Genomic DNA, 23779 nt, shown 5'->3' on the forward strand with positions numbered 1-23779 from the left:
GAAATGACCCAAGGGTTGCGCTTAAAGTGGCAATGTCCTGTTTATTCAATTGTATCATTTCCCTGCGTAGGTTCACATATTCGTCAAAAAAAGCACCGGCTTTAGTCAATAAAGCTTAAAACTAAATATAACCGTTTCGATCTCCTTTTTTCATACCTTTCACAGCTCACTGTTCCGACCCGCAATCGATTCTGTGCAGAATACCAGGGTTAGAACACCTGCCTCCGTTCCAAGTCATTCCTATACAGAATACAAAAGAACCCCCACTCCCCCCCCCCCACCTTAAACAAGATGTGTGCAATCTCCTTCCAATTTGAAATACAGCTTTCAAGCCTAAAACACTTTCAATATATTAATAAAGCCATCATGCTAATACCATAAAGCAAACAGACACAAAAAAAAACCTATCAACATCTAGAAGATCCTGTTAAGATGTATTGAATTAGTTGAAGCTATATACATTGTGTCAATGAGCTATTTGTCCTGTAACAATCTGTACATGTACCCAAACATAGAAGAAGGAGTAAACTCAGATTTAGTTTTGATATAAATATTAACAACACGTAGTTTGTATGTTGCTTTAATGTGATTGGATGCGTATTACAAGCCCCGTATACGGCATATACCAGCCCTGCAAAAGCATGAAGCGCAAGCCGACCGATGCGCTCTCTCCACCGGCCGCATATTGAAGGCTGACCCGGTGTTTGGCTTGAAGCTGGGGGAGGGATTTCCAGCTCTTTTCTCTGTCATTGGTTAATATTTTATTCTGTTGACATGTTTTCTTACTGCTAATGCTTCCGACACCTTCTTCCCCCCCCTCCTCTCATCTCGATTCTGGCCGGAGCTGTCAAAACCACGCCTATAGAGACCCGCAATTGGTCCAAAAAGCGTAAAATCAGCAATCAAGGGGCTTGGTTCATTAGTGTGAGGATCAGAGCAGGAAGGACATGTGAGATAGTCACAGTTTTACAGAGAACGGGGCAAGATCTAACCATTTCAACTCCGTGTCTGTTGCAGCATGATCACCCTCACTGCTGGCGCATCACCATTTAAACAGCAATTCTGTTTTTGCTAAAAGAAACTTGGGCAGAAAAAAATACCTCCATTTAAGCCTGGCTGCAGATTCCCAGCGACTAATTATATTATTACGAGACTTCGGGGAAGCAACATCGGGACTATTTCAGCCACATTTATTTTTTTTCCTGTTCTAGAATATATATTTTTCTTTCATATTTAAAAAGGCAAGGACAACAACGTATTCTCCGGAAAAAAAAAAAAATTGGAAGGTATTCATATACTGTATATAATAATTCCTCCTTGATTTTTGAATGCACCGATGAGAGATCCAGCTTTCACAGGGACCGCCATGGCTTACCACCCTTTCCACGCTCCAAGACCGGCTGATTTTCCCATGTCTGCTTTCTTAGCGGCGGCTCAGCCTACTTTCTTCCCCACGCTGGCGCTGCCTCCCGGAACGCTAACCAAACCCATCCAGGATCCTACTCTCTCCGGAGCCGTAGAGGCTGGGCTTCACTCTGCGCTGGGACACCACCATCAAGCGGCACATCTGCGCACACTGAAGAGTCTGGAACCCGAGGAGGAGGTCGAAGACGACCCCAAAGTCACTCTGGAAGCAAAGGAACTCTGGGACCAGTTTCACAAAATTGGGACCGAGATGGTGATCACAAAATCAGGAAGGTAAGACACGTTTTGAACCCCGTACTTTTTTATTTTATTTGTTTAAAAAAAAAAAAGAAGTAAACAATAATAAATATAGAAACAATTATAGTTCAAATATACATATGTAGAAGAGAAACGAGCTTGCTGAATATATTCGATTGGGGCCTGCAATTCTTTTTACCTAGATCTGTAGACTGTGTAAAATATTCTTACTTGAAGTTCTACTTATTTTGACAGCTATTCCATAAAGAAAATTATTGTTTTAAAACACAGATCGTTAAGTTTTCGCTAGTTTTTATTACTTTATTATTACTATAATTTGGCTTGAAAAATATAAAACAGGCAAACAAATGTATTTATTATTATTATTATTATTATTATTATTATTATTATTATTATTATTATTATTATTATTATTATATGTTCTAAGTCACATAGACAATATTTAGGAACGGGATAGAGAACTTATTTTCTACCCGTTGTGTTATTGTATTATTCTTAGTTGAAAATCAGATTTACAAGACTTACATCAGTTTAATCATTTTGCAGGCAGTGGTTTCTGTTTTTGTTTTGTTCTCCAAATCATAAATTTACTTCAAAACAAATTTAAAAAAAAATAGAAAAAATCCGAGGAGCCTGAAAAGTTTTCTGGAATGTATTGTGCTAAACTAAACCAGTAAATGGACCAAACCTGCATTCTGTTCTGACTTTTTTTTTTTTTTTTTTGAGGATTTGAGATAGTTAAAAAAAATGTAATACTCATTATCATGGAAATATTAAATATAAGCCATTTTTTAAATGTAAGGTTAATATAAATATTACCTAATATGCACATATCTCTTTAAATAAAATAGCTTCCAATTTTGAAATGTTTGAGCTCATACAGTAATGTTGCTACTGTTATTAAAAATGCATGAGTCCGTACAGCCGAGATCAAGAAATGGCTGCATCCTACTGCTGCATTTATTACAAAATGCAGGACTAAACAATGCAGTGTCATCTACAGGGCGGCATATTGTGTTGATTTATTTCAAAACAAATTCGTTTATCCTATATTATTTCAGTGTTCCTACAATGCGCACCACGTGTGATCGTTCCAGTCAGCTAACTGTCTCTTTTTCTTGCAGGCGAATGTTTCCCCCATTCAAAGTCCGGGTAAATGGTCTCGATAAGAAAGCGAAGTATATACTGCTGATGGACATTGTAGCTGCGGATGACTGCCGCTATAAGTTCCACAATTCTCGCTGGATGGTAGCCGGCAAGGCTGACCCCGAGATGCCCAAAAGAATGTATATCCACCCGGACAGCCCTGCCACTGGAGAGCAGTGGATGGCCAAACCTGTGGCCTTTCATAAACTAAAGCTGACCAATAATATTTCCGACAAGCACGGATTTGTAAGTACTTCTGTAAGTCATACGGCTAAAAAAGCATCACAAACCCATTTTATTCATTCCATTTATGTATTTTATTTATGTTTTACTGTATTTGAAAACTGTATTTTTGCTTATTCTATTGTTGTGCTTTAATATATATATATATATATATATATATATATATATATATATATATATATATATATATATATATATATATTCATTCTACGAGAAACCATTATCAATGTAGTTTTGAAATGTAAACGAAAAAGAAGAGCAATACGTCACGGATACAGGCGGTTTAATATCAGGTACAGTTGGCAGGGAGTGAGATCACAGGGTTAGAAGTGTGCACGTTGTTTTATAAGAATGTAAATATTAAAATGCACAAGAGCGTCAGATATCTCACTGTACTGTACAATATTGCAGGAGGCGCAGCTTTTGATGAATTGCATTGTCATTTTTCATGTTAGTGACTAAAATATGACAATAAAGCAGAGAAAAAGTCACGCCGCCCAATTGCTATTGCATTTTAAGAGTATACACACACGCGCGCCAAATACAAGCTTTATCGAGGTATACGGATTATAACTGACTTTATTATTATTATTGTTATTATAATGATGCGGAATTAGTGAGCTGAATATCCTGTACAATACAGAGACTGTATATAGTAGAAACATGCAAAGCTAATGCATCCACAGCAGTAAAGCGGCGGGGTTTCGAGATTAAGTAAAGTTTCATCAATGATGTCAAGAAGACACTGCAGTCTGAGAGGCTAGCTGTATTGAATGGACGATCCCTCTACCCTGACCTTTGGCGTCTGGAAGGATCACTTCACTTCTCCGGGCGGCTGCAGCAGCAGCAGTAGCAGCAATAAGAAACAATTTGTGGCCATTTACTTCAGGCCTCCTAAGTGTTTCACTGTCTGCCCCTTAAGTGTGATTGGGGAAGATGGAAATGGAAGCCGGGCGGGTCGTTGTAATAGTGTACCATTAAATGAAAGCAGCGCCAGCTCTGCAGACTGAGAAATGGGTTCCAGAGTAGCACCTGTCAGGAGCCCCCCAATGCTGACAAAACGGCTGCAATGGCGGAGAGATCTGTACTCTGCAAGACCTGGATTTGAAAAGGTGCCGCTTTAACGTTTCACAAAAATCAAAATAAAAACCCACGCAGAACCAAAACAAAAGATGGTTTATCTATCAGAATGTTGTGAAATTAAATTTCAAACTTGATTGATATTTGTGGGGCTGCTGGATTAGCCTCCGTCGTTACTCTTTATGAAGAATATGATATGCGTTATTAATATGCTGAACAAAACAAATCCATCGAGTGATTTCATCCGGTGCTGCATTTTAACACCGATTGGAATGTCTAAGTGTTTGAAATTAGAGTGACGGTTATACACATCTAATCTCAATTAAGGATGATATCACTTTCTTAATATGAATTTATGTATAATGTAATGCACTCGTGTTCAGGATAGCTTTGATATAAGACGATGAGAAACCGCATTTGATAAAAAGCCCATCTGCTGTGCTGACCTGGTCACGAGCAATCGCGCCGCGGTGAGGTCGACTTGCACGCCTTGAATGACAGATTCTGTAACATGTTTCCGAGTTAAACCCTCTCCCCCTTTCCAACCATCAAGCATCCAAAACAATATTACTGGGGATAATAAACGAGCACAGTTTTAAAATTAGTTATCATTTAAGAATGGAAACTATGTCCTGAGTTTAGGCGCGTATAAACAAGCGAGTTCAATAATAATAATAATAATAATAATAATAATAATAATAATAATAATAATAAGTACAGAAGATTGTTATGTTATTACGTTCGTTGATTCTGTCTAATATATATTTTTTCTCCACTTTGAAAAATGCTATGTTTACTAATACAAACTTGAATATGTTACTAATAGTCATTTGAATGGTATTTTTAAAAATGTATTCATTTTATCTGTTGAATGGCTGGAAGGATTTTGGAGTCTATAAAAGAATATACCAAGAATCCTGTACATTAAGAGAATGCGAACCCTGCTATTAGCTGCACAGAAGCACTGGCAGCGCATGCATGTTGTATTTAGTTAGGTGTGTTGTGCAATCGATTGTGATTTAGGAACATGTCTAACAAGCGTTCTTGGACATTACAAATGCATCTGCAGGTTAGACATGCCAAGTGCTTTAATTAATATATTCGACATGTTCTTTGCAATTTGATTAACAGAATAATTTAAAACCTGAAATTCTATCGAGGTGCCTAATATTTGTTTTTCATTTTCTTCCCCAGACTATTCTGAACTCGATGCACAAGTACCAGCCCAGGTTTCATATCGTGCGGGCCAATGACATTCTGAAGCTCCCCTACAGCACCTTTAGGACATATGTCTTCCCGGAGACCGACTTTATCGCTGTCACTGCTTATCAGAACGACAAGGTAAGGGCTCATTTCTATTGGACTTTTAAAATATACCTTGCACAATGAGAATTGTAACTTATATTACAATAGTATGCAGGGGTAGCAGTGTGGAGTAGTGGTTAGGGCTCAGGACTCGTGACCGGAGGGTCGTGGGTTCAATCCCAGGTGGGGGACACTGCTGCTGTACCCTTGAGCAAGGTACTTTACCTAGATTGCTCAAGTAAAAACCCAACTGTATAAATGGGTAATTATATGTAAAAAAATAATGTGATATCTTGTAACAATTGTAAATCGCCCTGGATAAGGGCATCTGCTAAGAAATAAATAAATAAATAATAATAATAATAATAATAATAATAATAATAATAATAATAATAATAATAATAATAATAGACCTGCGCATTGTTGAGAGAGAGGGAGAGATGTTCTTGTGTGGTTTAATTATGCCTCCATGGGGATAAAACAAACCCATTACTAAAAGGAAAAATAGTTCTTCGCTTTCTTTTGAAGAGCGAGTTGAGGTGCCTGAGGCGCAGTTTTTCATTTCAGAACTGACTGAGTAACTAGGTGCGCTTGAGAGGAAGGATTCCAATTAAAAGCCTTATGATTTTATTTTGCAAGGAGGGTGTTGGTGAAGGGATTTGCATAACGCTTATTTTCTATTTATTCACGGGATTCAAGCAAGGCGTGTAAAATATGCACCGGGTGGGTGCGGGGCGCACCCGGCCCTTGCAGTGTGGATTTAGGAGATTCTTATTTTGTAAAATAAAAACGCACAGATCGTTCAGGTGATGTAACAGTTGTTTTACATTGTGCGGTACTGTGTCCCTGCCTTGCAGACTGCGTTGGTACCTGTGCGCGTTGCAGAACTTTGAGTTCTTAATTCTGGGGGAGGGAGGGGTATAAATTGAAGGCGGGTTTCGTTTCAGGCATTTCGTGTAATAGATAAACACGAGGTGCGCTGGGGTTTATTTACATAGCTGACATTATTAAAGTATTTCGATTAATTATAGGCCTTGTGTATACATCTGCTCTAGTAAAAACAAAGACCTGAACATGTTTGAAATATGGGAATAAGAGCACTTGTAAAGCTGATTGCGTAAGTCACATCTTCTTGGCCTAAAAGGTATCGACGTTGCAGAGTTGACGACGTATGATGGTTTAACTAAAAAATAAAAATACACAATGTCTATAAATGTATTAATAATAATGCTAGGATTAAATATTTTCATTCAGTATTAATCATACTTCATGCAAACACAACGTAAAACAATATATAACATATAATAACTCATATTATTATTATTATTATTATTATTATTATTATTATTATTATTATTATTATTATTATTATTATTATTATTATTATTAAGAACAAGAACATAATAATGAATATGATAACTGTTGCATTTGTAGAAGGAAATTTAAACAATCCCCACATCTGAGAGTAGGCCTGCACGTGCATATTGAAAACGCATTAGAAATTCCCACATCTGAGTGAAATATTTTTTTGTTCTTCTCTAATGCTGGCATTCACACCTCCTCCCTGCTGCTGATGCTAATTGCCGGCTCTGTCTGAGGGTCCTGGTGGGCCTGTTGCTATCATAAATTTTATGGCAAAGAGTCACAATCGATTAGAAAGCACTTAGGCTCACTAGCCGCAAGCTATACACTCCGGTTGTACTCCTAGTAAAGTCTGATAACAGAAACAACGAGTCTCTTCTATATGACTTTTGTATGAACAGTGTATACAATTAAAGACGGTATTCCAGAAACATAAGTGAGCTGTTTATTACACGGCTTTTCTATTACAAAACTATCTCTGCAGATTTGGGTAATTCGATCATATCGGTCATTACTAGCGCCTTTAGCGATAGTTATCATTAGACAAAACATCTACGGTAAGACTGAATTTTAAACCAGTCACAGAGAAATATTTCAAAACGAGATGAATAATTAACAGACCAACGTCGCCAGAACCATCAGTCAGTCTCAATCTCTCTTCTCCTCTCGCTCTGATAAGAATAGCGTTTTAAACCAACGCAGCAATGTTTAGTCGCCATCGTTTCTCTTGGGGGCCGTGGAAATAACTTCCTATCATTAAAACTGCATTAATAATGCAAGCCAAACCTCAGCATCGTTTTTAATAAAGCATGTGGTGTGTTAAACAGGGGGGCTTTACGTGGCTGATCTAGTTTGAAACAGAATCTAAATAGGCCGGTGCATCATGCTCCCTTGACATTCTGAAGACTCCAAACAACTTTCCACATTAAAAATATTTCTATTGAGGGGTGATAATGTTTAATGAGGAAAGAGAGAGATTAGAATCAAATATTAAAACTGTAATGTGATATTCATTTAAAAAAAAAAAAAAAAGCTTGTGGTATTTTTGACACTGGATAAACACTACTCGGATATTGTGATATAATAACGAATGTCCATGTTCTCTTTTCCAGATAACGCAGCTTAAAATTGATCACAACCCATTCGCAAAAGGATTTAGAGACACGGGCAATGGGAGACGAGAAAAGAGGTACATCTATATATTGCTCTTATTGTGTGTTTGATAGTTTTTGCAAGTTATGGTTCATGCATGAGATCAAACAATGCCGTTTGCAGATGTTGCTGATTTTATAGGGATTGCATCAGCTGGCGCCTAAACACAGTTAGGATGAGGTATAGGCCTACCATGTGTTGCATTGTTTTCAAAATAGAAATACATGAGAATCAGCTACACAAGCCAACACAGTATTAATGTAATGTGTCCAAACATTGCTAAAAAAATGTAAATGTTCCCTTGATTAACGGTTGAATTTGCTTTTGATTTTTCAGGAAGCAGTTAACCCTTCCCTCGCTGCGGATGTACGAGGATCAATGCAAAGCCGACCGAGATTGTTTAGATTCCGACGCCTCTTCTAGTGACCCTACACCCGGCAGAGATACCATGCATTCTCCGCTAGGACCCGCGTCCAGTCCTCTTCGTTTCAACAGAGGCAGTCGAGGTAAGATACCAGCTGCTTTAAATATTTCATTTGTGCTGCAATTTAATTTATTTGATATAGATTTTTAAATCTGTTTAATTATTTTTTAAATAGATATCCTAAGTACAAAGACTCCAGAGTTTTTCAATGTCATGCATTTCCCTCTGAAACGAGTGCGACAAATGTAGCCTATCTCTAAACACCAAAAACACATGAATATATATATATATATATATATATATATATATATATATATATATATATATATATATATATATGATCTAAACGATGCACGGGATAATGAAGACACGGGGGTTCCCTACAGTGCGGGCAATACATGACATTTCAATTAAATCATCCGTTCATTAAATGTCTGATTTACTGATCTGGTATGGTTAGTTAAATCTTTCACATATATTTGATCAATCGCGTTTTGTATCAGGCGGTATACAGTGCCTTTCAAATGCGTTACTGTTGTGTTCTTAATTAGTAGGCCTAATTAGTGATTTGACATAATATTTTAGTTTTAAAACGTGTATTTTCTGTTTAGGTAACACAATGAGAAATTAAATGAACGTTAGATTTTAGGAGCATTCATATTATATCAAGTATACTCACTATTTTAAATGCGTCATAGTATTCCGCTTGGACCAACATTGTTACACATCTGCGTACGTCTAAATATTAAAGAAAATGCTGAGTTTTGTTTTTTGTTAATAAAAATGTAATTCTAAATGTGTGTGTTACTTCCACATTTAGATGAAAAACACTGCACAGACAGCGAACAGGAACTGGACCCACAAGAGGAGCGATCAGGCGGGGTTATCAGCCCGGGCCCAGAGCCCCCGTCCCCGGTCAGCCCACGATCAGAGGAACGGGTAAAAGAGAAACCCAGCCCGGACAAGAAAGACAAGTCGCCCGATTCGAGGAAAGACAGCGACTCGATTTTCAGCATCAGAAATCTGGAAAAGGACAAATCAGAAAGCAGGCACCAGAAAGGCGCCGACTCGTCGAAGAAGGAAGCTGCAGACTGTGGAAGCAGCGGCAGCGGCAAGGATGGGTTCGCCCCTTTGATGGTACAGACCGAAAGCCCGTCCCATTTTACCGCTGGACACTTGCAAAGCTTGGCCCTGTCCGGTCTGCATGGACAGCAGTTTTTCAACCCGTTAAACACCGGGCAGCCCTTGTTTATCCACCCGGGACAATTTGCAATGGGCCCTGGGGCGTTCTCCGCCATGGGGATGGGGCACTTACTGGCCTCGATGTCCGGTGCGAACAGTCTGGAAAACGGGTCTATGGCCGCAGCTCAAGCGGCGGGAGGGTCCCCTGCGTTCCCCTTCCACCTGTCTCAACACATGCTGGCCGCCTCTCAGGTAATACCCCTTTCCTGGTGGTGTATGCAGCTGTTAATTCATGCTCTGGTTAGAACTATAGCGCGTGTAGTAAAACAGACCACGCACATTGAAATACTGTGATTAAAACAAAACAGTAAGTTAGCTTTACCCATGTAGAATCTGCCAGACGATTGTTGCTAGGTTAGAGTCCATTGATGTGTGTGTGTTTTTTAAATCATTTAGATCCGGAGTTCCACTACCAAGTTCTGCCGCTGTGTAGCGTCCTTGTGCATGTATTACAGCAGCGCAGTGGGGATGCGATTCAGACGTTCACGCTGTGAAACATGTCTAGCTGGTCATCGACTATTAAACCATATCAGCTCTAATGCAATTCATATACGATCCATTATAATTAGGTGATTTTATGGTAGATCAAAAACAAAACAAAACAAAAAAAACTACGTTTTGTCTTAGACCCGATGTAAATGTATATACAGTTTAGTATATAGAGGTTTTAAATCAGTTCTGTGTGAATGTTGTGTTTTGGGGATGTAACACATTGTGGCTGCGGAACAGCTGAAGGGGGGAAATCCATTCCAACACACATGGAGTCACTGCGGGATTGATTGATACGCCTAGCAGTGAAACAGCAGGGTGGACAGCAAGTGCGGCAGGGTTACCTTTCACTGGATGGATGGGAAGTGTGGCAGGGTTACCTTTCACTGGGTGGATGGGAAGTGCGGCAGGGTTACCTTTCACTGGGTGGATAGGAAGTGTGTCAGGGTTACCTTTCACTGGGTGGATAGGAAGTGTGGCAGGGTTACCTTTCACTGGATGGATGGGAAGTGTGGCAGGTTTACCTTTCACTGGATGGATAGGAAGTGTGGCAGGGTTACCTTTCACTGGATGGATGGGAAGTGTGGCAGGGTTACCTTTCACTGGATGGATGGGAAGTGTGGCAGGGTTACCTTTCACTGGATGGATGGGAAGTGCGGCAGGGTTACCTTTCACTGGGTGGATGGGAAGTGCGGCAGGTTTACCTTTCACTGGATGGATAGGAAGTGTGGCAGGGTTACCTTTCACTGGATGGATAGGAAGTGTGGCAGGGTTACCTTTCACTGGATGGATAGGAAGTGTGGCAGGGTTACCTTTCACTGGATGGATGGGAAGTGCGGCAGGGTTACCTTTCACTGGGTGGATGGGAAGTGCGGCAGGGTTACCTTTCACTGGATGGATGGGAAGTGCGGCAGGGTTACCTTTCACTGGATGGATGGGAAGTGTGGCAGGGTTACCTTTCACTGGATGGATGGGAAGTGCGGCACGGTTACCTTTCACTGGATGGATGGGAAGTGTGGCAGGGTTACCTTTCACTGGATGGATGGGAAGTGTGGCACGGTTACCTTTCACTGGATGGATGGGAAGTGTGGCACGGTTACCTTTCACTGGATGGATGGGAAGTGTGGCAGGGTTACCTTTCACTGGGTGGGGTTGCAAAGATCAGAAATGAATGGAGAGAACATAGATGTGTGATACGTGTCTGCTTCAGGAGGCTAACCACACATCAGTATTCAATGGCACTGGGCTAGCTGATGTTGTCAATAATGCCACGTTTTCTTATTTGTTTCTTTACTCCACGTTTTTAAAACATACCCTCCCTTGCAGATGTTATTTAATATGTAACACGTTATATTATGAATGATGTGTATTACTGTTATTACATGTTCTATAGCGACCAATTTGTTGTTCAGTTTGCCAGGTTCTGAGAGCGAGGGACGAGAGGAACAGATCTAAAATAATGTTCCTTTTATTCTCTGCCTTGTTTTACTGTTCATTGTGTTGCTTTTGTTTTTATTTCTTTTATTGCATTCTCTTAGTCATATTTGTCAATGTTTTATTCATGTGAAGCACTTTGTGGTAATTTCTTTTGTGAAAGGCGCTATATTAAAAATAAAGACGATGATTATTATTCTAATTTGATTTCCCCTTTCTTTGCTCTTCAGGGTATCCCAATGCCTACCTTTGGAGGGCTGTTCCCATACCCGTACACTTACATGGCAGCAGCCGCGGCAGCAGCGTCGGCTCTCCCAGCATGCAGTGCGGCCAGCTCCATGTCCAGAAACCCATTCCTCACCACTTCCCGACCCCGGCTACGGTTCAACCCTTACCAGATACCGGTTTCCATCCCTCAAAGCAACAATCTCCTCACTACTGGATTACCCAGCAACTTGAACCCGGGCTCAGAGGGCTCCAAGTCAGGGAGCAGGGAGACCAGCCCCGCCCCGGAGCACCACAAACACAAATCAGGGGGTAGCCATAGGACGGGGTCCCCCAAAACATCCATGAAAGAATCTATCAACGAGCTGCAGAATATCCAGAGACTGGTCAGCGGGCTGGAGAGCCAGCGGGAAACATCCCCTGCGAGGGAGTCCCCAAAGTGACCCTGGCGCCTCCCCGTACCCCAGACCGGGCTTGAACGATGCAAGGGTCACTATAGAAATTGATTTGTACAGCACATTTGCAAGATAGAAAATTGCGCTTGGATTGATGGATGGATGGATGGAGCGACCAGCGGTGACACCAGTGAGCAGAAAAGCATTGTAAAACAATAAAGTGTATTGTAATATTATCAAACAGGACACTCAGTAGTGGTAGATATTCATATCTAAACTTGAACAGGACAAAGAAACCGCTAACTGATCAAGTACATGAACCACTTAAGACACTGACAAAGACAAATTACGACAGTGGGGAAGGAAAGGACAAAAACTGTAAAAAGAGCTATTGAGTATAACAGTTTTAACAGGTCAATGCACAGAGAAGTGTGTTGCAGTGCAGTTCTGGAACTCTATTGATAAGAAAAAAGCGATTTCAGAGACAAGGCGTCATGCCAGCGCTGCCAAGTCCTTTAACTTTGGAACGGTAACAAGGAGAGGACGTGCCGCTTGGTGAAGTAAACGAGAAAGAAAACGAAGAAGCTACATCCAAAAATACCTTTCAAAAGGGATGGGAAATGAAAAGTTCCTTCACAAAACTGATTCTGAAACAGTTGTGAAAGTGGACTTTGATGTTCTTTGTGGAAACTGTGTACCTGAAATATTTATGTAATTAACAGAAAATAAAAAAGTAAATTGTGTAAATAAGCTATATGGATCCCAGAATTATGCAAATTGGTATTAATTTATTCAAAATTGTACATTGGCGTGTACATAATATTTAGAGTTTAACTCGTTGCATTTATTATTATTATTATTTTCATTTTACATGAGCATTTATTGTAAATGATAAATATTTAGCGCTTTGTGGTTTGAAAAGGAGAAAACAGTTTATATATCTGTGTTCAGTTGTTGTTATCCTGCCTGTCACACTAAAAAACTCACGTGCCATCATTGCATTCTGTTTGTTCAGTGTTACAAATGAAGACAAAAATCAACACTATTAAAATATATTCCCCAAATAATATATCATAGCTAATAACCCGGGATACATCAAGGCAGGAAAACCTCAGGTTTTTTCACTCCAGTACAAATAAAGAGTTTTTTTTTGTTTGTTTTTTTTTAGTTTCTCTTTTTAAAAAATATGGTGGCGCAATATCGGTTTAAAATTACAAGCGTATCTCAATTCTGCTGGTTATTCGGGTCAATTTGTAAGTTTGTTTTTTTTTGTGTTGAATTCTCTCACACTTTCAATAAAAAAAATCAAGATGTTCTATTGTTTGGTCGTCTTGTTTGGTAAGAATTGGATGTCATTTTTTTCCCTTTTAAATCTCTTCACAGAATACATCTACATATTTATTTATCAAAAACAAAACCTCGTGTCAACTTTTTTTTTATTTTTGACAAAAAAAAATACTTTGGTTGTTTTTCATCTCCTAGAAGCCGAGTTATTGTTTTCGTTCTCTTATTTTTTGTACTACACTAAATATAAATACATATATATATGTGGTCTTTTATGCGTTACATTGAAATACATCACACAGCAATGCTGCTTACTCTTCAGTCAAAAGCAAAGGGGACCATTTTAGTAGAAGTTTGGAAACTGTCATTTGTTTCTTTAATTAGATTTCATGTTCAGTGATTGTAAATATTTGTGTGTGTGTTTCTATTATTTTATAAATACGCAGGCGTGGGTCCAGAATTAAGTTGCGTTTGTTAAATCACATGCGATTCATTACATTACAGTAAATGATTCCTCGCCTGGAAACTCTTAATTTGTTGACAGCGCAGAAATGTTAGTCGTTATTTTCAGTTGAAGGACGGTGTAGAGAAACGCGTTCAAGTCACAATCTGTGATCGGGAAGATTGCATTCGTCAATCCGTTTCATATCATCTCACAAAAGAAAAACAACTAGAGATGGAATTAAATTGAAACATGCACGTCGGTTTGTGCGGTCGGTTTACTTGTGGTTACGTTGTTCTTGGATTGATAGAAAAAGACCATCTTGATTTATTTTAATGTTGTTTCCAGGATAAATAAAACAGTATAGATATGCCGGTTCTTCAATAAACCTGCAGTATAGGGCAACACAGTAATGTGGATCTGACCAAGTTGAGCTCCGACACCGTGGAAGATTATATTTCACTTTACGGTTACAAATGATCCATTCATACACAGATGTTCGCAATATTCAGGTATTGCATATAAATTACGCTTCCAGTGTCGTCATTGTTTTTTACGTCACGCTTTTATTTTTCTTGAAAAAATAAGTAAAATACTGTTTGCTTTCTGCACACAACATTCACAAGCTTACAAACAGGGCGCATCTTTAACTTACCGTTAGCAAACACGATTAACACAAGTATATGAGGAGGCTGTGTGGTCCAGTGGTTAAAGAAACGGGCTTGTAACCAGAAGGTCCCTGGTTCAAATCCCACCTCAACCACTGACTCATTGTGTGACCCTGAGCAAGTCACTTAACCTCCTTGTGCTCCGTCTTTCGGGTGAGACGTAGTTGTAAGTGACTCTGCAGCTGATGCATAGTTCACACACCCTAGTCTCTGTAAGTCGCCTTGGATAAAGGCGTCTGCAAAATAAACTAATAATAATAATAATACGAAATGTTGGGATAGAAGGAACGCTGAGAACAGCGATTAAATAATTCATATTCCAATGTTAGTGCGCCCTCTGCTGGTGTGTTAGTCAACATAATTCATGTATAAATGTGGCTGGCAAAAGAGGATACTGCAACAAAAAAACAAACACACACACACATCCGCCTCATCCAAAATGTATACCATTAGTTACATTTATGATATTTCCATAGCACCAGACAATATGAATGTATTCTTTGTTTGCCTATTTTTAAACAAAAACACAAAAATAATACTATCCGTCGGCAACGCAAGTGAATCTGCGGAAAGGGCAGGGTTTGAACAGACTAAAGGAATGCTGACCAAGGAGTGGAATCCGTTTTCAAAATATCTGTAGGTTCTATTTGAAATATTTCCATACCAGCAATAACGTAAAATACCGGCACGATAAAAAGGAGACGCGGCGATAATATTAATAAAGCTAATACGAGGACACATTTAAAACATTTAGATAGCACTCGTGTGTGGTTAAATGACATCATCAATAACAGCACACATGATTCACGCTGTGGTTAATTTAACAAACTGCACAACACTGCAGCATATTGTAGGTAGCCTAACATCTCCATTGGCGAGCATTCAACAATGTTGCATTCTGAGCCAGTTATTCTTTTTGGTTTGTTAGCGATTCGTGTTTTAATCTCGGTTTCCTATTCGCGGTTGGTTGGGATTGTAGCATTAGGTTATATATAGCATATGAAAAGTAATTCGAGGCTATTATTGGATGTGTTTATTACGGAAGTTCGCCCGCCCCTTGTCAAAGTGTTTCAATAACACATTTCCTCTACACTTTCTGTGGGACAGGGGTTCATTAACCGTTTGTGTGCAACACCTCCACAAAGCGATTTTAAAAAGTATCAAAAATGATTATATAAATACATTGATATTGTCCTGAAGTATAAATAGAATGTTTTACAGTCTGTATATTTTGGATCTATTATAGGAGAGCGGTATTAGCAATTTTGCATATTATACATACATTTGATTTAAAAAGTGCGCAAGAATTTTAAATGACTGATTTTGATTTATATGTATTTATTTATTTATTGTTAACCTACAATTTGTCTTTATTCGTTCACAAGTCTCGAGTCAGAAATAGAGTCGCATTGACTTGCTCTGCAAACCGGATTTCATTCAGGTTTCAAAGGGCCCGTGGAGTGCCAGACGAGCAGCACGGTGGATTGATTTGACGTTTAGCCGAACTGCAGTAAACTGTGACAAATACGTTTTCAGTTTATCATTTGAACTGGGAGCTCCAATGGGAAAGAAACGGGGTAACACATGACAGTCATCCTCGATTTGCAAAAATGCGTCTCTGGGTTACGGTGTGCGTGTGACTAACAGCATCAAAACCTGTGTATAATTCCACAGCTGCCACCACAATCTCATAGATTAACATCGTGAGGATCTGCTATTAGGCTAATAAAGTTTCCAAACTGAGGAAGTACGGTTGCATACAAACCCAGTGTATGACATACACGCTATAAAACAAACGAGCGCAGAGTCTAGCGTCTCCAGCTCGATACACATGTGTTTGGAAATGTTTTTGTACAGTGTCTCAAGCTAAAGGGTTAAGGAGTTGCTGGGAAGTAAGCTCGGGAGGATGGGCACTTGGACGCCTAGCCACTCTGGCAGCAGACAGCCCTTTGTCCAGGAACCGGCGCCTGTCGCCTGCCTGCCGGCCACACTGCCTCCCCACACCCGGGGACAAAAGCGGAGGGCGATCCCGAGAGCAGCAGCTCCTAATTAGAGCGCCTCCTTCTTGTTTCTTTTCTTTGTCCTGCGCTAATCACAAAACTCTAATTGTATCAAGCGGCCATTGTTACTCCCTGCTATCTCCAATTAACAATGTGCGCTGCCTGACCTCGCACTCTGAGAGAATAACAGTTTGTCTAAAACAATCAGTCAATGAATGATCAATAGACTCCAATGACTGGCTCATGGATAGCAACTAATGATTGTTAATTGTACATGGGTAAAAATGCGGAGTCAATTTGTTTTAACTATTAAAGGGGGCATGCAAAGAGCCTAGGATTTCTTTCATAACGGATATTGATGCGCACATGTTTATATATATATATATATATATATATATATATATATATATATATATATATATAGATATAGATATAGATATATGACAGATGTTAACATTAATTTATAAATGGCGTTCCAATGCTTTAACTACAATATAAACACACAACTATTTTGATACGTGTGTTTTTGTATTTCTTTTCTTCCAGCAGGTGCTCTTAGCGCACACATATTTCAGTTCTCAGAGTCTGGTTAAGGCGGTGTGATGGCCTGTGCCCGATTCCTAGGGTACACTCATGCCATGCACGAACCAGACCGGCTAATCTATCGTGAACGTGGTGCAATAAACATATACTCGTTCAATCCCTATTCGCATGCAAAAATCTCTTTAAAAGATTAATCCTTTTCCATCAATGCTAATAGTATTAATCCAACCAGTCTGTCTGAAGAGACGCTTACACTATTCAAGGTTCAGAGATCTTCAAAGGTCGTCCACGTATAGCTCAACAAAGACTTTCTAGCACTATATAATATTATACACACACACACAGGGTGATTAGAAAGTACGTTTACCACATCAATGATACGGTGTGTGTATAGATAGATAGATAGATAGACAGATAGATAGAGATAGTTCTCTATCTATTTATTGAATGCGCTTCTTTTTGAATAGATTTAGGATGGATCTGGCTCGATGAAGCAGCTGGGTAAGAAGGAGGAGGTATGAGATGCAGTTCTTATCTGCACGATCTCATGGACAGAGGTTCACATTGAAATGTTTTTTTTTTTACCATTTACTCCCTTGTTGTAAAGTTTTCTATATGTGTAAGCCTTTCCTCTTATATACAAAGCAAGCACCACTTCATGGTCTACAATGATTTTTACAATTATTATTATTATTATTATTATTATTGTTATTATTATTATTATTAATAATTTTAATAATAATAATTTTAATAATAATAATAATAATAATAATAATAATAATAATAATAATAATAATTACTACAAGCAATGACACACTTGGAATGCTCATTGGAGTGCCGCAGATTGCTCTTTAGTTGTAACAAATTAGAAAAAAAACTGCACTGAAGAAAAAACACAACTCTGCCCCTTAATGTTACAAAACTTTTAACATTAACCCTAGTTTATCAATTTCCGAGCACTTACAGTATTGATTCTTGCTAGTTCTGTTGCATTATCTTTTACATTTAACAAAACCCTTTGCACCGGAGTCAGTGCGTATTTGTAAATCTATTACTGCGTTTGCTATCTTTGTTTCGCATAATCACAGCCCACACATCCTCTGTCGTGGACCTCAAGCGCACTTTATGATATTAATAAAAGGTCTCTCCACACAACACATTCAGTACTCTACTGTCTCCTACTTTGGTGCTCAATTACTGCTTGGAGACAGTGCGTTAGACGACGGGGCGAGTTTGGTGATTTCTCTTTTAAAAACCTCGCTGGGTGAGAATAGAGACAGCTGAGCAATTGACTGGAGACAGATCTCCTGACGCAGATAAACAGGCGAGGAAGTAGATATGATCCGAGAATAGAACCCAGGAAAGCGGGAAGGAACGGTGTGTGCGGAATTCAGGAACCTGTTCCTCTGGTGCAGCGGGGTGCCAATGGTGTGTGTGTGTGTGAGCTGGTGGAATTATACGTACCACGTATTCATTAATCACCTTCAGTTTATTTATTTTTTTAGCCAAAACATACAAACATTGTTGTCGAAACAAACATACATCTGTAGATACGTATGCGAATGTAGCTTATGTTGTGTGCTATGAACATTTTGGATTGGGCATATGTTTGTTCACATTAAGCATCACGATGTCTCTTTCCTTCATTGAAGATTTAGAAACCTCCATTGAGAGCTATTGATAGATGTGTGTGTGTTTTCTGATAGAACCTTAGAGGCACAACGACCCCTGCTGGAAACTGAAACAAGCAAAGGGGGGGGGGGGGGGGGGGGGGGCAAATTTAGGACAAATAGTCCCGTCTATATGCAAACGGTAGTTATCGGTATGGTTTTATTGACTCGTATGTGTGTTTACATTCCGCTTCGACCAGTTCACAGGCACCTTTCTTCCTTTCAAGTTAACAGCAGCCTGTAGTTTTGGATGCATTTGTTGTCATTCCACTCCAATGCTTCTGCTTAACGTTCATCACAGATTAAGTTCACGGCCTTGGAGAATTTAAAATTATGTTTTTATTTTTCAACAGTGTCACACACTTCATATATTAAAACAAAATGTCCGATTAAAAAAAAAGTTAATACATTTTTAAAATCTATTGTATCTTACTACTTCTATGATTTAGGTTTTAAAAGTCGGATTGGCAGGTATATTTTAGATTAACCTATTTTAAAATGAGCTGTTTCAATACCTTTAATACACAGGAAATTAGACATGTTTGCGCATGCGTCTCAGATCACAGAGTGTTGCCCCAAACATCTCGATCACGTTGACACATCTTTTTCAGATGGTCTAAACCTGCAGCTACCAAAGCCATGGGCCTTGAACACGCTAAACTACAGCGTCCAAACTATATAAATAAGTTAATAAAATAAACGTGCAAATGCTTGAACTCAACAGAACGCACAGTCTGACAGGACTATAATAACCAATTTAATACAACGCATACAACGACCTACACATGCCCCTGGTCTGTTGTTACATTACATAGAGAATAAAGCGGTTATTTTCTTCTGCTGTAAAACAGTTCTGCCTTTGTCCACTAGATGTCACAGTTGCTCCCCAGTGCAAAGCCCCTGACATTTCAATCTCGCGAGATTAAGAATGGTGGTTGCATTTTTCTTAAAAGGACGTTGCCCATCAGAACTCTGAAGACTCCTCTTGAACTGCGCCCGGTACGAAACGACCATCACACACACAATGCCTAGTCTTCAGAAATACAGCCCTTAACATATTTATCTGAAGCGGCGCCACAGTGCTCCGTTTCACAAAACCTTAGTTTACAGAAGTCGTCACATTTTGTGCTTTCCCTTCATAATTGTATAAAAAAACACTTTAATACACCTTCCTTATCTGTACTTTCCACTTCTATTTAAACAGTTGCTGACAGTGTGTACACGTTTCCTTTTCACCAACCCACTCACTTCTGAATAGGCTACATTTTTAAAAAGTGTCAAGAATGTACAGTATCCATTCCCACGTGACTGCCTGCGCAGCTAGTTAAATTGTGCCTGAAAACCCCGGGATACTCTGATGGCGATTTGTCCACCATACACATGATCAGAATGCGCTCATAAAGACATGCAACCATGAATCCCTGGTGTAATCACAGTAGAACAATGGCGTGTATGAAAATACACCTGACCTGGGTTTCACCTTGCCAGAGATACCATTGTGGGGGGGCACACACCCAGTGCGTGGGCATCTTCTATGATCCATTGTTGGTTTTATAAACCCTTTGTTGTGCAGTATACAAAAATGGTTCTTTATAGAACACAAAATAAAGAAACATTAATGGCTACATAAAACTATTTGAAAAACGCACCAAGAGAAACGGAGCGGTGTATAGCAGTGGAGTTCTACCCCTGTTTACAGAGTTCATTTCCATTGTGTTGCTGTTATTTGCATGTATAGATATCAGAACTGTCTATTCATCAACATGTTTCTGTATCTTAAGGGATGCTATCATTTTTTTTAATGATGAAATGGAAATATTACATATTTAACATTGCAGTTTCTTGCCCTGTTTATTACAAAATGCAGTGCAATTTAATAAGTTTACAACATCATCATCAACATGGATACGGAATACAGCATGCAAACGATTCCATAAGGGGTTCTACCTTAAGAGACCAAGGGCAGAATATACTGTTGATTTCACACAGTCGCTGCTAGCATTAATGCTCACTTAAACGCTGCAGGCAGACGAGCAGCCCAATGGGCAGGAGATGAGCCGTGTGCTCCCACTGCCTCAGTAGAGCTGGTTGCACTGCATGACCACGTTTCAATATCAACGTAGTGGTGACGTGAGAAGGGATCTGCGAAACCAAACCTCGCCCAGGCATCAGGCACAATCCAATGGGTCTACAACCATGTGGAACCTATTTCTCCATGACTGAATGACATACTAATCTTATATACAAATGCTGCTTCTTCTCTGTACAGATAGGCTGGATAATGTACTCACCACCACAGCAGAGGAAGCCAACCCCGAAAGCCTGGAGAAGAATTTGAAAAGCTTGTTCCATCCTGCCAATGTCTGAAGCCACATCTGTGAAAGAGGGGGGAGCCCGTTCACAACTGCTTGTATGTTATACAGGCCATTTAACATGCACAGGTCTTTAAAGATAGATAGAATAGGCTGGGATTTCCATTTATAAAATCATACAAAAATCCACTCGGCTAATTCATTCATATTTTAATGAATTTATAAATAATTATGATTAATACTTTCATTTAAACTCGCATGCACCCATTTTAAAACACACACATTATATATATATATATATATATATATATATATATATATATATATATATATATATATATATATATATATATATAGCTTTGGGGGACTTTCTATTGAGTTATATGATTTTGTATTACTATTATCCTACAGACTGCCTTACTGGTTGATTCTGAATGATCCAAATCATAAAGTTAATAATATTGTTATGTCTACCACATCAAGGGGAGACTTTCTGTGTCTACTGCTGATGCAGTTATATCACATCCACAAACTGCATCGCAAGGGAAATCATTACATATAGCTAAAAAAATCAGCCTTTGAACATAAATTTCCTTGACAAAAAACAAACAAACCAGAGAACCCCCCCCCCCCCCCTTGTGTTAGTATTGAAGAAGGAACGATAAATTAGTGTTGAGCAATGAGTGATTCTAATGTCCGACCCCAAAGTAATGTTGTGCTCCCTCCTCACCCCCACACTGACACTGAGCTGTGCATTAAACATCAACGCAGGCTTTGTGTATCCAACAGTTTATCTCAGGAGGTAGGGAGGGTGCTCTCAGTGCAGGAGAGTTTAAGCTCCTCTAAAAACACACAGAGCGAGGCACAGTCAATATTTAGGGTTTGTACAAAGGAAAACTTCAACTCTTCTTAAAGAGCACTTGTAGATTTCATAAAGCACAAGAATAAACTCCAAACCCTCCTTAAAACATTAGAGAAAAGTACCAAATATTATTTAATGAATTAATCAAGACATGCTTTAAAAGCAGCCTTTCAGATAAAGTGTGAGTTTAAAAAATGAATCTCTAGCTCACACTTGGCTATCCTTTAATGTACAAAGAGTACTGATTGCACACTTTGTTTCTCCATATTTAAACCTGTATAGTCTGAATCATTGTGAAACACTCTGCCTCCTCGCCATTTGCATCCTTCCTCGTGACATTGTTGACTTTAACTTTAGTTACATCATTTAAAAAAATCACACTATTTCCAAATAAATAGAATGTAAATAGAATGCAATTAAAACGTATAATGCATTGAATACAAATATTTAAAGATATTCAATGCATTGTATTTTAATTACTTTCTTATGTCATGTGCTGTATGGCGTTTGTATTCTTTTCTATTTGTGGAACTATACAGCGTATAGTGGTTTCTTTTTTAATGATGTAACTGAAGTCATCAATGTCACAAAGCACGTAGCAGAAGGATTACAGCAGTGGATTCAATAGAAGTGGAGGAAAGCTTAAAACAAGCTATTCTTTCTTAGAATGTTTTACAAAACCTGAAAGTATTAAGAGTTCTGTTACACGTTGTGGAGTTGAGAGGCAGCGAGCAGACTGGACTTTCCTTGTTAGGATTGTTGGCAGTGCTAGCTGCTCTATTGTATATTTTTAAATTCAGGGCACAAAGAAATAAAGACAGTGTGGACAGTATGAAGTCATTAATGGTTTTGGTTCATTGGTGTTATTTCACCTCACTGCCATTCATGGCAGTGCGCTATTTTAATCAAGTCATGAGAAACAACCTTTGGTTTGGAAGCAAATGTGTTGGGTAAGCCTCTAGAACAATGTGTTGGGTTAGCCTCTAGAACAATGTGTTCGGTAAGCCTCTAGAACAGTGTGTTAGGTTAGCCTCTAGAATAATGAAGTAAAACTAAGTCAAGTAGACATTGGACGAAACATTAGTCTTCTTGACTTAGAACTGGTCAAATCTTCACAAAGACAGGAGGTGTAATGGATTGATTTCATTTAATTGATAGTGAATGATTCTGGAGGAGAGGAAGGAGGGGATGTGTGTTCAGACTCCAGTCTTGGACTTATGTAAGCCAAAATATAAATCAATTAAAGTTAAAGCTGCCAAGTTGGCCACATTGGTGTTTTTATATTATATATGGGTGTTACTTTACAACATAATTGAAAACAGCAGTTCTGGTGTTTCCTGTACAGCATAAACTACCTTTGGATGAATATAAACAAACTGGAGTGTCAATAAAGGCAGCTTGCCGATAACGTTGAGAACTAGGGAGGAATGTGGTGAAACAAGAGCTTTAAATACGTCCCTGTGCGCATCCGATGCGTCGCACTGGACACTATCGAGAGGCCATATCTAACTATATGCCAAGTTAGAAAGGGTTAGTCCTTTAAAGATGCAATATAAAAAAGAAAAATAAAAAACGAATCCAAACCAAATTAAGAAGGAACGAAAAGAAGGAGAGATGGAAATGAACAAACCTTACCTTCCAAGAATTGAACTGGTTCTATCACAAGAAGAGGCGTAATGCCGGATTTGAAAAACTAAACTAAACGCCAAAGTCGAAGACACCGACTTTTTAACAACGTCGGAACCTAGAACAACAACATAGCCTCGGTGGGACTAAACATCGAATATTTGCGGGTCATATTTGCGTGAAAAAACAACA

General features: G+C 38.9%; 1 protein-coding gene across 2 annotated transcripts; it reads left to right on the forward strand.

The window, feature by feature from the left end:
- The first annotated feature begins 906 nt into the window (after positions 1 to 906).
- Positions 907 to 13493, forward strand: LOC131700477 (T-box transcription factor TBX2b-like). Of its 2 annotated transcripts, none has more exons than XM_058997812.1 (7): positions 907 to 1698; positions 2808 to 3087; positions 5347 to 5493; positions 7932 to 8008; positions 8308 to 8477; positions 9216 to 9829; positions 11791 to 13493. In XM_058997812.1, exons 1-7 carry the CDS (start codon positions 1337 to 1339, stop codon positions 12226 to 12228), a joined length of 2088 nt encoding a protein of 695 aa, XP_058853795.1. In that variant the 5' UTR covers positions 907 to 1336; the 3' UTR covers positions 12229 to 13493. The 2 variants fall into 2 exon arrangements, with proteins under 2 accessions (XP_058853795.1, XP_058853796.1); XM_058997813.1 differs by having other exon boundaries at positions 908 to 1698; positions 2808 to 3075.
- Positions 13494 to 23779: the final 10286 nt, after the last annotated feature.

Source organism: Acipenser ruthenus, chromosome 24, assembly GCF_902713425.1.
Source record: "Acipenser ruthenus chromosome 24, fAciRut3.2 maternal haplotype, whole genome shotgun sequence".
Lineage (NCBI taxonomy): Eukaryota > Metazoa > Chordata > Actinopteri > Acipenseriformes > Acipenseridae > Acipenser > Acipenser ruthenus.